At 47.1% G+C, this 12114-nt stretch overlaps 1 protein-coding gene across 1 annotated transcript in view; it reads right to left on the reverse strand.

Annotated features, from left to right (window-relative positions):
• Positions 1-12114, reverse strand: part of LOC119383157 (solute carrier family 13 member 2) — a 70339-nt gene that overhangs the window by 44856 nt on the left and 13369 nt on the right. The window contains exon 7 of the mRNA XM_037651171.2: positions 11760-11840. Within this exon, the coding sequence (XP_037507099.2) occupies positions 11760-11840 (81 nt within the window). The remainder of the gene's footprint in view (positions 1-11759; positions 11841-12114) is intronic.

Here is a 12114-nt window from a genome sequence, read left to right on the forward strand (position 1 = left end):
TAGGATGTTTTATTACGACACCCAGAAGCGCATGCAAATAGCAACGGAGAGTGTGTGACGAATGAAGACGACGTCCATTGTGTCTGTTCCATATAATGTTCAAGGTGTATCAGACCCTGTTCGTTAGCTTTGCGTCGCGGGCATACAAACCGTTTCTAAGTCCCGTTATACTCTGGGCATGTGTTCGCGAAACCCAAAGATTGCACACTGCAGACGATCAGAGTAGGGTGATATACAAGCCCGATGCGGGCATTGCGACACGACTTGCATCGGCGAAATCGGAAGGAAAGAATCAACGGGCTTAAAGAAGGCAAAACGGGATGTTGTTAAAGCAACTCATGCAACGCATTCTAAGATGGAGCTTGTTTAACACTTCCGGAGCACAGGGCATAGCTTTGACGTAACACTGTGACGACGCTGGCTCGTGAACGAAGGTGAGGGGAAGGAACTCCTGGAATCGCGGTTCATTCGCCGCGACGCGTCGGCTTGCAATATAGTTACTGCATATGGCACCTTTAGGAGCCATGTCGTAGCATATATAGTAACTATAGTCGGATACAACTTAAGAAGTCAGGAGAGACTAAAGAAAAGAAATAGTCCCGCTCATGCACGCGCCGATGTTCTCGAAAGGCGAAGCCACCGCCATCCCGCTCATGATGTCCGTCCCGAGTGCGCGCCCATTGGTGCAGGCTTGTGTTCATCTGCCTTTGAGGAGAAAATGCCGCTGACTTCTAAAGTTGTATCCGACTATAACATGCAACAACCACATTCCCCTACTGGTTTACACGGACGTATGGGACACTGGTCGATCTCCGCAAATTTTTTCCTTCTTTCCTTTTCTTTTCTTGTTGCCAGTGTATACTGAGGATGTCACATGCATAGGAGGCAAAACGTCCATGGATTTTGTTAATAATTGTTGTATTAAGTTGGAGTAAACCTTTTACAATTAGTTTCAAAGAGGTTTTGAAAAATTACTTAGTTCACAGTATTTGTGCCTCCTCAACCGTTTCGCGCTCTGCTGCTTTCTAGCCGTCAGTCAAACACGATTATTGCGCAGCCTCGGACGAAGGAGAATATAAACTTGGCGTCGTGATGTTCCACCGGTACACCAAGAACAGAGCTAGAAGCTAAAGTAAGAAAAAGGATATATACGCCGAAAAAAAAAAACTACTTGAATTTAGCAAGTTCTTCAGTTGCAAAATGATTGATTTACAACATGTAGTTTACAAGTCAACTTAAGTTGTGTTAAAGACTGACTGCTGACCTCGGTCTTCTGCAGGGTAGATAATTCTCTAAGCGACTTCCACCCCTAAATTGGTAGGGGAGCCGTGCTGTGGAAAGATGAAAGGTGGAAAGGATATGGGAAAGTAACTGTAACGGTATTTCCCATTACAGTTACTCTGTAAAAAAGTAACAGTGTTACCGTTACAAGTTCCTATAAATTAAAAGTAACTAGTTACAGTTACAAGTTACCGAAAAAAGTAACTAGTTACCGGTAATGCGTTACTAGTAACTAGTTATCCCAAGACTGTAAGGAATACCCGAAAATATGCACATAGCCCTATGGGCGATCCACATGAAAATAACGATATGCACACTTTTATCGAAATATAAAAAAAATGAAAGAGCGTGCGTGGTCCATGTGCACTTGGTGTGAGGTGGGAATGAGCCATGCATATTGTATTGCATCATGAATGTAAGCCATTCAGGGAACAAACTTTTGGTTCTCTAAAGCGAATTCCCGTGTAGTTTGTCTTGTAGAGTTGAGCTGTCAATTTGATTTCATTTTAAGTTATGTAAGGCCTTCACAAAACCGATAATATTTTCCAACTTTCTGTGAACTTCTGGAAACATATATGAGAATTGAGATCTTTTTCTTTTAATTTATGACCTTACAAAGCTCAATAAACCCTAAATCACTGCATACTAAACCTTGGTTATGCATTTAAGTAAGAGAGCAATATTGGTACTATGCTAAGTAAAAAAAAAAGCGTGAAAATACAATAACTTAAAGCACCACACAATAAAGCACATTCCGCAACATGAGCACAATCTAAGTTATTTGTGATAGAGAACCTCGGTGCTTAAAGATGCTAAGAAAAAATATATAATGGCAGAACATGAGCTCGCGCATATTTTCTCAAACACACAATATTGAAACAAAGAGTAGCATGTGTTAGCTTAATTAACCTAATTGAATTGACATATTCGTCTACTAACACTATTTGATATAAACATGTGCTTCTTCACATTAAGTACGCATTTGTTGGAGTGTGCACTTAGTACCAGTACGTAACGTAATTCACTCAAATACATTACTTCGAGTGAGCTCCTTTAAAAACATTTATGAGGCAGCTAGGTTAAAATCCTAACCACAAAACAACTGCATGGATTTCTGGCGAAAAGCTCGGGGACGCAACCACGAAAACATATCCATCATCGTGTGCGCGTGTCAGGGCTGTGTGTTTGCTATCACGTCAGGGGCGTAGCCAGAAATTTTTTTCGGGGGGGGGGGGGGGTTCAACCATACTTTATGTATGTTCGTGCGTGCGTTTGTATGTGTGCGTGCCTATATACGCAAGCAAAACTGAAAATTTCGGGGGGGGGGGGGGTGAACCCCTCTAACACCCCCCTTGGCTACGCCCCTGTATCACGTCCCCAGTCTTGTGATAATTTTGCGTGTTATTGCCGAGTTTGGTGAACTCTCGCATCACCACAGTGAAAACATTATGGGACGACCCCATGTGTTTAAAAAAGCACACACTTTCTAACGGCGACAAGGGATTCTAGAAACACTCTCAAGCGATGACCTCGTACAGTAAACAGTCAAGGAATAACAGCACAACGACACGAGGCCTGCATGATCGAGCATAAGATTGCGTAGCGCAATGCGCAATCCTTCAAACATGTCATTTATGGTGGTGTATATAAGAGCACCCAAAGCACAAAACATACCTGCCTATCGGGTATCTGTTTATCATCCTCGCTGTGCCAACACGACGGTTACTGCAAACAGTTGTCATGCAATGAAGTAACAAAGTTACGTAGTTCAGCGACCTTCTTCAACTTACCCAAGTTTGGCACAGTCGCTCGTCAAAAGGCTCAAGCTTCCGCTCCTGTGGAACCGCGGTCGCCGCTTGTCAAAACACTCGGACGCGGATTGTCTTCGGAAGTACACTCGATCACTCGATCAACGTGAGTAATCGATGAACGAAGCAAGAAAGCACTTTTGAGCGCGGACACAAAGCTGTGCGTCCCGTGAGGCTGTGTTGAGTGGCAACGAACAACGACCATCATCCGCCACTGGATCAAGGCAGGAGAACGCCCCAACACGCGGAAAATGCCCAGTCGACGAATGTCGCGTACGATAGCACGCAATAAACGCACACAATACACGATAAACATGTAAGCGCGGCACCACATGTGTTCACGGGAATGCTCCGGCAGTACGAGACCTGTTGCAACTGTTAGCTTACAGTCTAAACCAAAAAGAATGTAGGTGGCAGCAGTATCGTGATATGCTACAGGCCATAATTTTTATTAAAAATAAAACATATTTGTGGCTTTTCACACAGGCGAAGGTCAGGGAGGCGGGGCTCTGTACATAAGCGTTGCGTCCGCCTTTCGCGTCGGGCCCCATATAAGCGTTGCGTCCGCTCGAGCCATTTCCGCCTCGGGCTCCATATAAGCGTTGCGACCGCTCGCGGCCGCATATAGGGAGCTTTCACAAGCGGCGAAAGCGCTGTGCATTGTGGGTAGTCCGCCATTTTGAAGTCATAGACAACCGAGCAGGAAGCGCGCGCGTGCGGCAGCTCCGAGTAAACAAACAGACGTGCCGGAGCGATCGCGCATGTTCTTATTGTGAGGAGCACCGACCATTAACTACGAAGTCAGCGAAGACCAGAATGTACGCATCCACGCTCTCCCTTAAACAACCGCGAGTAATACAACGAGAAAATCCAACTATCCGGAGTGGACCCGTTCACGCTGCAGGCAGGCGACTGCATAGTGGATGTGAATTTGTGACCGCTCCTCGATGCCTCCGACATTCGCGATTTTGTGGTCTTGAGGATGTGTTTTTGTAACGCGACAGTAGCTGGAAGGAAGGAAGGCCGTTGGCGGCCACAACTTCGTGACAAGCGGTCGGGAAGCGAGCCGCGAATGAAGCAAGTTGCTGCCGATAGCGGGATCGTCATGACACAGGTAAGCTTCTAAGGGCGTTTTAGATGTTTATCTTTTCCATTATTTTGTTAGGTGACCCATTCGCAGGCCCGCATCAAGCCTCCCGTCGAAGTGTGCTTCCTGGGGAAGGGTGACGGAGAAATCCTTGCTGCGCATTGCTCGTGCATGGCCGGAAACGGCGAGGCGTGCTCGCACATTGCAGCGTGCTGTACACCTTGGCATATTTGCCAAAAGTTCATGAAAACTTAAACTTATTGCACTTTTCTCGAAGAGCTGATGCTAATCGGCACCTTTGCTACTTCTCACCAACGACACACGAGTGCTCGCTACTGCAGGTCGATACTCAGCTGCAATCAGTACGCCGAGAAACTGGTCGCGGTCAAGGCTGCGGTGCACAAGTGGCTTGTTGCAGTGTCGATGCGCCACTTCTTCATCGCCGATGACGACAAGCCCATTTCGGCAACGGGCCGCACCTCAAGTTTTTTCATGGGCAGTAGGGAACCAGCTCTTGGAGCCGTCTGTGCACGAGCGCTCTTCACGCGCTCGCAGGCCGTACTCCACGTAAAAGAGGAGCGCTGCGATGTGGGAACACGCCTCGCCGTTTCAGGCCGTGCGCGGCAAGGATTTCTCCGTCACCCTTCCCAGGAACCACTCTTCGACTTGAGGCTTGTCACCTTACAAAAGAATGCAAAAGATAAATATCTAAAACGTCCTTACAAGCTTACCTGTGTCATGATGATCCCGCTATCGGCAGCAACTTGCTTCATTCGCGGCTCGCTTACCCAGCCGCTTGTCACGAAGTTGTGGCCGCTAATGAGCTGCCGCCGCGTAACAAAACACGTCCGCAAACCACAAATTCACGAATGTACGAGGCATCGACGAGTGGTCACAAGTTCACAGTCGGCTGCCTGCAGCGTGAACGGGTCCACTCCCGATAGTTGGATTTTCTCGTTGTATTACTGGCGGTGTTTAAGGGAGAGCGTGGATGCGTACATTCTGGTCTTCGCTGACTTCGTAGTTAATGGTCGCTGCTCCTCACGAGAACAACATGCGCGATCGCGCCGGCACGTCTGTTTGTTTACTCGGAGCTGCCGCACGCGCGCGCTTCCCGGCTTGGTTGACTATGACTTCAAAATGGCGGACTACCCACAATGCGCAGCGCCTCCGCCGCTTGTGAAAGCTCCCTATAGCGGGCCCAATCCGTCACCGCAGAATTTGTCACGCTTAATGGCGATTGAAGGGCTGCTTATATGCAGTACGTTGTGGTGGAATAAAAATGGGCCGTTTATGTGCCGGACGTTATACGGTACTTGAATAAGAGTGTACTAGACGTGGTGGGGTGTATGAAAATAATGATATGACAAATGGTTTTTTCCTTCCTTTCGGCTGCTTATACGCATACAAGTGGAGCACGCGGTTCCATACCTTTACCTAGAATAGTGTATTTACAACAACGGTCACAAATTTGGTTTTTTCTCCTGTGTTTCTCCTGCTGTGGCACGGTGCTAGAATGGTGAAGACAGGTGCTACATATGGAGAAGGGTGCATGATTGGCTTTGTGGTTAGAGCATGCTATAAATTTCAATGGGCTATAGAGTGCAATAAAAACAAAGTGAAGTGAGCGTTTCGTTCTCTGCCTAGCCAATCTAGAACACATGCTCTGGCGGTGCTCCGTGTTACGCGGCGGCGAAGTCATCACGCCGTCCAAATGGGAGGCTGCTATTACCAGCTCCGCGCTAGAAGAACTGCCATATGGACAGTCCAACGGGCCCGCGACGCAGCAGAGAGACTTTCTCTTTCTGTTCCGATGTCGGAGCGGCCCGCAACGTGATAGAGCGCGTTCCGATGGACCATAATAAAGTTTATCCATCCATCAATCCATCCTTTGTTGTTATTGCGCACCCTATCGAAACTGAACTCGTACTGGAAATCACTTTCCTTGCTACAATGTCTGCTACAAAACGCCCTTCAAGATCCCCAGTGTATTTGCAGAAAAAATGGGTGCAGTATACCACTGCCGAACAAACATTCATTCTATCCAATATCTCCGCTCAACTGTTCGCACCGTGAGCCCTTTTTTACAAGAAATTGCCGTTTGTTAGCGAAATATGCGCCAACAAAGCGCAGATATTTGCCACTTGAAACACCTTGCTGTCGATTCCATGTTCGGGCAATACCACCTAGATTACTGGGTCGGGCCCCAGTCGGGCCTGATCTGGGGTCGGGCCGGGCCGGGCCGGGTAGGCGGAATTTTTTATCGGGTTCGGGCCGGGCCCGGGTCTCATTTTGAGTCACCGGGCCGGGTTCGGGCGGGTATATTTGAACGAGTTCCGGGCCCGGACCGGGCCCGGGCCGAGAATTACGGCCCGTGCAGTGCTCTACAAGGCACCCTACGACGCATTACGACGCATGAGCTAAGGTCGCCACCTCGCGGTGTTTTAAGGCATTGACAAAATTGAACTTCTATTGAAAACGCGCCGAATGGGACTGACGTATAACGCGTTGCAGGTACTAATCGCAGAGGCCGCAGCAGTGACGAATTACTTTACCTTACCACTCCCAGAGGGCAACACCACCCCGCCGATCGGGAAAGTGGTAGATATAAAAGGCGCGTTTGTAACGCCTGTAGGTTCGGCGACCGTGGCGCAGTGGATAGCGTGCCCGGTATGTGTTGTTGCGGACCGAGCGGTCGTGAGTTCGACGCCCGTTGACAGAACTTTTAGGGGCGAAGCGCACCCGTTCGTCCCTCGTAATCGTCGTCATCGTAGTAGTGCGTAACAAGTCTTACGCTTTGACCTCCAAGGTGGTGCCGGTGGGAGATTTCTCCTGTGCGTTGTTGAACAATAAAAAATTCGCAGCGTGCGCGTTAACTAAAAGCCGAATTCTTCTGTCTCTCATTCCCCATTAGCAGCCATTGGCATGTTCCAGTAGGAAACGTTAGTAGAAGTGTAAGTGTTAGCTAAAAGCCGACTTCTTCTGTCTCTCATTCCCATTAGCAGCCATTGTTTACCTCCAAGGTAGTGCCTGGTGAGATTTCTCCTGTGCGTGATTAAACAATAAAAATTTTGTTCAGAACGCCGTTGATTGATGAAATAAACCAACGAAAGACGCCAGATGTTTTGTAAAAGCAGAAAGAAAGAACGCCAGATGTTTTTCTTAAAGTGTAGTAGTAGTAGTTGTATGTAGCCACCTCGCCCGATCGTCAACGGGCGAGGTGGACCGGCAACGGCGCGAGGACCCTGCCGTACGAGAGTTAAATCACACTAAAGACATACTTTGCGGGCGATACACTCTAGTGAGCTTTCAACTTTTCGTCTTAATGTACATGATAAAGAAATTATTTCTACGAAAAACGCAAGGCACACCTTGAGCAATATATTTGGTTTTGGGACGCTAAATGGAACCATGAGGCGATGCGAAGCCGGAGCACTTGCACGATCGCGTTCCGTTGGCTTTCGTTGGGCATGCTACCGACCTCGCGTCGTGGAACGCGCGTCCTGTCTTCCCTCTAGCCTTGCCTTTAATTCGCACAGGGCGAGCGGGGAATGCGTTCGCTCTTGGCGCTCTTTCGCTCGGGAGCGGACTTCTTCCTTGCATTTCACCGATCACAAGTGATAATGAAGGGACCACGTAAACCAACAGTACAATAAAAGTTTGATGTTTAATATATACACGATGTTTCACACTCTTTATATTATGTACTGGGCGCATTTCACGGAAGAGTTTCACGGTTTACAGATGATTCCCTCCGTAGCTTCGCCCCACTCATCATCATTCACCCCGTGGATATGCTGTGATTTTTTTATTTGCCATCTGATTCTGTAAATTTTTTCGACGTCATTTCCGTGACCTAAAATACGCCACTGAAGTCTTGGTGGACCCCGGCATAAAACACTTTCGTGTTAAAAAAATGTTTGCGCAGCGAAGACAACTGTGCGCGTCGATATTTCAAAATGTTTTATTGCGCAGCAGGATATCCGTTCTTTTTGGCAACGATGCACATATGTTACTTTCGACGAGCTTACTGTACCGCCTGCGTCACGCGTATAGGCACCAATACAAAAAGATCTGTATTATAAACGAATGAAAGGCAATATTTCCTTATGTAAGGAACTTGCCGCTTCACGAAAGCATTGTTGAATGTATACCAACACGCCCAACTGGCAGGTATTCTAAACCATCCATTTTGCTATCGGATTGTGAAGTTGCTTTTTTAGAGAGAACGTAAAATGAAGTGCATTTCTTGCCTTGGTAGAGGTGCATGCGCGGTTTTTATCTCTCATCTGTTTATTTCTTTTTTATGATCACGTGTTAACATGAAGTGATGACGTACTTTTTCTATATATGAGGGCGTTGTATTCAAAATAAACTCAGTTGCTAGTAGCTCTGCGTCCTGTGTTCTTCGTAAAGGCGCATTCACACTTGAGAAGCGAAGAGAAAGCGAAAGCGCCAGAGCGTCCGGAAAACCGTTTTCGCGCGCGTCGGAAATGTTCACATTTGTTCTGCCTCTCCCGCATACTGTCGCCGCCGCCGCGGCCTTCGCCACTTCGAGAATTAATTCTCTTTTCCCCGTTTCCTGAGCATTTAATTTCGTACCAAATTCAAGTTAAGTATGCAAAACACGCAAAATAAATAGCTTTCACCTTTTCAAACCGCCGTTTCGGGAGATACACCAGCAGAAACCACATAAGCGGACACGGCAGCAGTGGCGGCGGCGGCGGATTCACCCGGCTTTGCAAAACGCGAGGCACGTTGGGGCACGCCGACTCGCTGCTGCTACACCTTTTTTCTACTTCCAGTGTTCTCGTCAATCGTAATCCAAACCAGGTTCTCGAGGAACGCGTCCTTGTCGAGGCTGTGAGTCTTGTCGCGCTGCACGGGTAGTTTGCGAATGCGCCGATGCGAGCCACCGCCGACGCCTTGGCCGCCATGTTGAATTTGCGGTCCCGTGAAGCGGAAAGGCGATCCGCTTTCGCGTGGCGGAAAAATCGGTCTCGGACCGATTTTTTCGCGTCCGCCTCGCGGCGTGGTTTTCCGGCCGCTTAGGCGGCGAAGCGAGTGAACTTCCGGCGAGTTTTGCCGCTTTCGCCCCCATCAAGGCCAAGTGTGAACGCGCCATAAGTCCCCGTTTCTTTTAGCGCTTCACCATCATGAATTCACGAAAGCAACCGAGCTTTCTTTTGCTACGGAAGCAGCAATTACTACTGCCTTAACACAAATATATAGGCACAGGCTATGGCCGTCCATAGAGATAAAATATGTATTGCCTTCTAGACCGAACACGTGAAACAATTTTGGCACACTCCCCAAGATGTTTCGAACATTATTTTGGTTATGATGTACCAACAGGAAATTCGCTCTTTGTTTGAACTGTTATAAACAGAAACCAGGAGCCATTCCCCTATTGGGAAAATGGGGGCAGGTGACAGCGGGAAGAATATATCAGTTTATTGTTGCACATGTGCCAAGCCAATTTTTGGTGGGACGAAGGTGTCAGGGCGAGCGAAGGGCCAAAGCGCCCGTGTAATCCTGGAAGCGTCAAAGATAGCTAGACATGTCCCATAGGTGCGTCAGCGAAACGTCTGTGTATTTCTTGAAGAAAGAGCTTGATGTTCTTGGGTAGATAGGGGGCCTTGGTCGGGGAGAGTACTATCTTCACGCATTCATGACTTATTGCGCACGCGCATTTTTCTAGGAGGCAAGTTTCTGTGTATATGTTCGTATAAGTTCGTCCTGTATATGCTTCCGCTTTGCTGTTTCGTCCCCAGCGCAGTTTAATTCCTCGTAATTACAAGCGGAGCAGATACCTGGCGCCTTACAAAGAGGGTTCAACTTTAATTGAGGGCGACGCAGCGAGCGATGGAAAGCAAAATGATAGGTGTAACCTTAAGAGACAGGAAGAGAGCAGAGTGGGTCAGGGAACAAATGGGGGTTAAGGATATCATAGTTGAAATCGAGAAGAAAAAATGGATACGGGCCGGGCACGTAGCACGTCGGCAGGATAACCGGTGGTCAATAAGGTTAACTGACTGGATTCCAAGAGATGGTAAACGCGTGAGGGGGAGACAGAAAATTAGGTGGGTAGATGAGATTAAGAAGTTTGTAGGTATAACGTGGCAGCAGAAAGCACAGGACCGGTTTGATTGGCGGAACATGGGAGAGGCCTTTGCCCTGCAGTGGGCGTACACAGGCTAATGATGATGATGATTATGAATAACAAGCGAAGCTTGCCGTCTGCGTGCCTTTCTTTCTTTCTTTCTTTCTTTCTTTCTTTCTTTCTTTCTTTCTTTCTTTCTTTCTTTCTTTCTTTCTTTCTTTCTTTCTTTCTTTCTTCTTCTTATTTTTCGCATTACGCAATGCTTCCTCCTGACCGTTTCATTCCTCCATGCCAGAAATTGGACCTACATCCACGTGCTTAGCAGAGCAACACTTCAGCTCCTATAGTGAACAACAGCGGTCATGCGTTCATATCCAGGCAACAATGAAATGTGGCAATGTGGAATGACAAGTAACCTCGATAAAAGATCAGACTGCGAAATAAACGGCTGATCACCACAAGTGCACGATCGAGAAAGCATAAATTATTGGAAAACGGTGCGTACATATACGCATGCGACCGGCGTAAATTCGAGGGCTGCATTCCTGTACACTCGCCGGTGCCGGTTTTTTCTCGTACAACGCCGCCGCCGCCACCGAAATTGGTAACTCATGACAAGCTTATCTTGAATGACAGCTAAAAGCATTTGTGAGCATTACACTAAAAGCCAGCGCACTTTTTTTAAGTTAAGCTTAATAATGGACTCGCATTAGCAGATCTTTGTTGCTTATTTGCAGATGTAATCTGTTCACCGTGTAGAAGTGTGAAATGTCAGTTCTACCCTTCCTCTTTACGTTTCCCAGTAAAGGAAGAAAGTTTGAAAGTTGCGTAAGCTCGTTAAGGACTCCGTCACTTTTACGAATCTTTGTTTTTCCTGCCGCCAGTATAAGTACTTTTTACTTTATGCCAAATTGAGGTTGCTTTTATTTCATTGAATATTTTCTGTACGAGCCATACACACACACGAATATGTCAAAGTTCCACCCACGCTTCACACATTCCTTATTACGTTCCCTGAAATCGCTCAGAAGCACAGCAGCCCTTTTGCCCAAAAGAACACTTGCCATTGGTGATATACGAAAGTGCACCACGTTTTGTGTCCACGTTTGGTGTTTCTCCTATATACGTTACAAACACGAGTAGGGCTGGGCCGCACTTGTTGGAGCTAGTGTTATCCATTCAGCATTCATTTTTTCCGTAACCGTGAGAGAACGTACTCAATAGGTATTCATTCAATCAATCAATCAATCAATCAATCAATCAATCAATCAATCAATCAATCAATCAATCAATCAATCAATCAATCAATCAATCTTATACGCTGCTTCGATGCCGCGGGCGCATCGTGAATGCACATCAAGATGGTGCCGGCCACACGGAGGTCCTACTGAGGGGTCCCTCTTCATGCAATGCAGGCGTTGTTTCATAAATGTGTGAGTCATTCAACAGAACGATGGAATCAAATTATTTCTCAGCTCACCTCATTGGTCCGAGGTTGCTGTAGCGGCGTTCGAGTTCCTGCTTGATCTTCTCGCGACATTCTTGTTCCGTGCCTTTTGGTCTGGAACAGAGCAAATTAGAAGATCACGCGAAATCGAAGTTTACTTGGCGCACAAAACAATATGACATTACGGAAGCTCAATACGACATTGATTTTTTGAGCCTAATGAATAAATATTGCGTCGCTAGAGGAATACAAGCAATTGTCAGGATGAGATATAAGCTGCAAACTTATAGTTGGAAAAATAATCTATCATTGCACGCATTGTCATATGGCGTCGACTCTCGCACACCTATACGTACAGCGTGTGCGCATCACAACGTCATCACTGAGA

Source organism: Rhipicephalus sanguineus, chromosome 2 (genome assembly GCF_013339695.2).
Source record: "Rhipicephalus sanguineus isolate Rsan-2018 chromosome 2, BIME_Rsan_1.4, whole genome shotgun sequence".
In the NCBI taxonomy this organism is placed as follows: domain Eukaryota; kingdom Metazoa; phylum Arthropoda; class Arachnida; order Ixodida; family Ixodidae; genus Rhipicephalus; species Rhipicephalus sanguineus.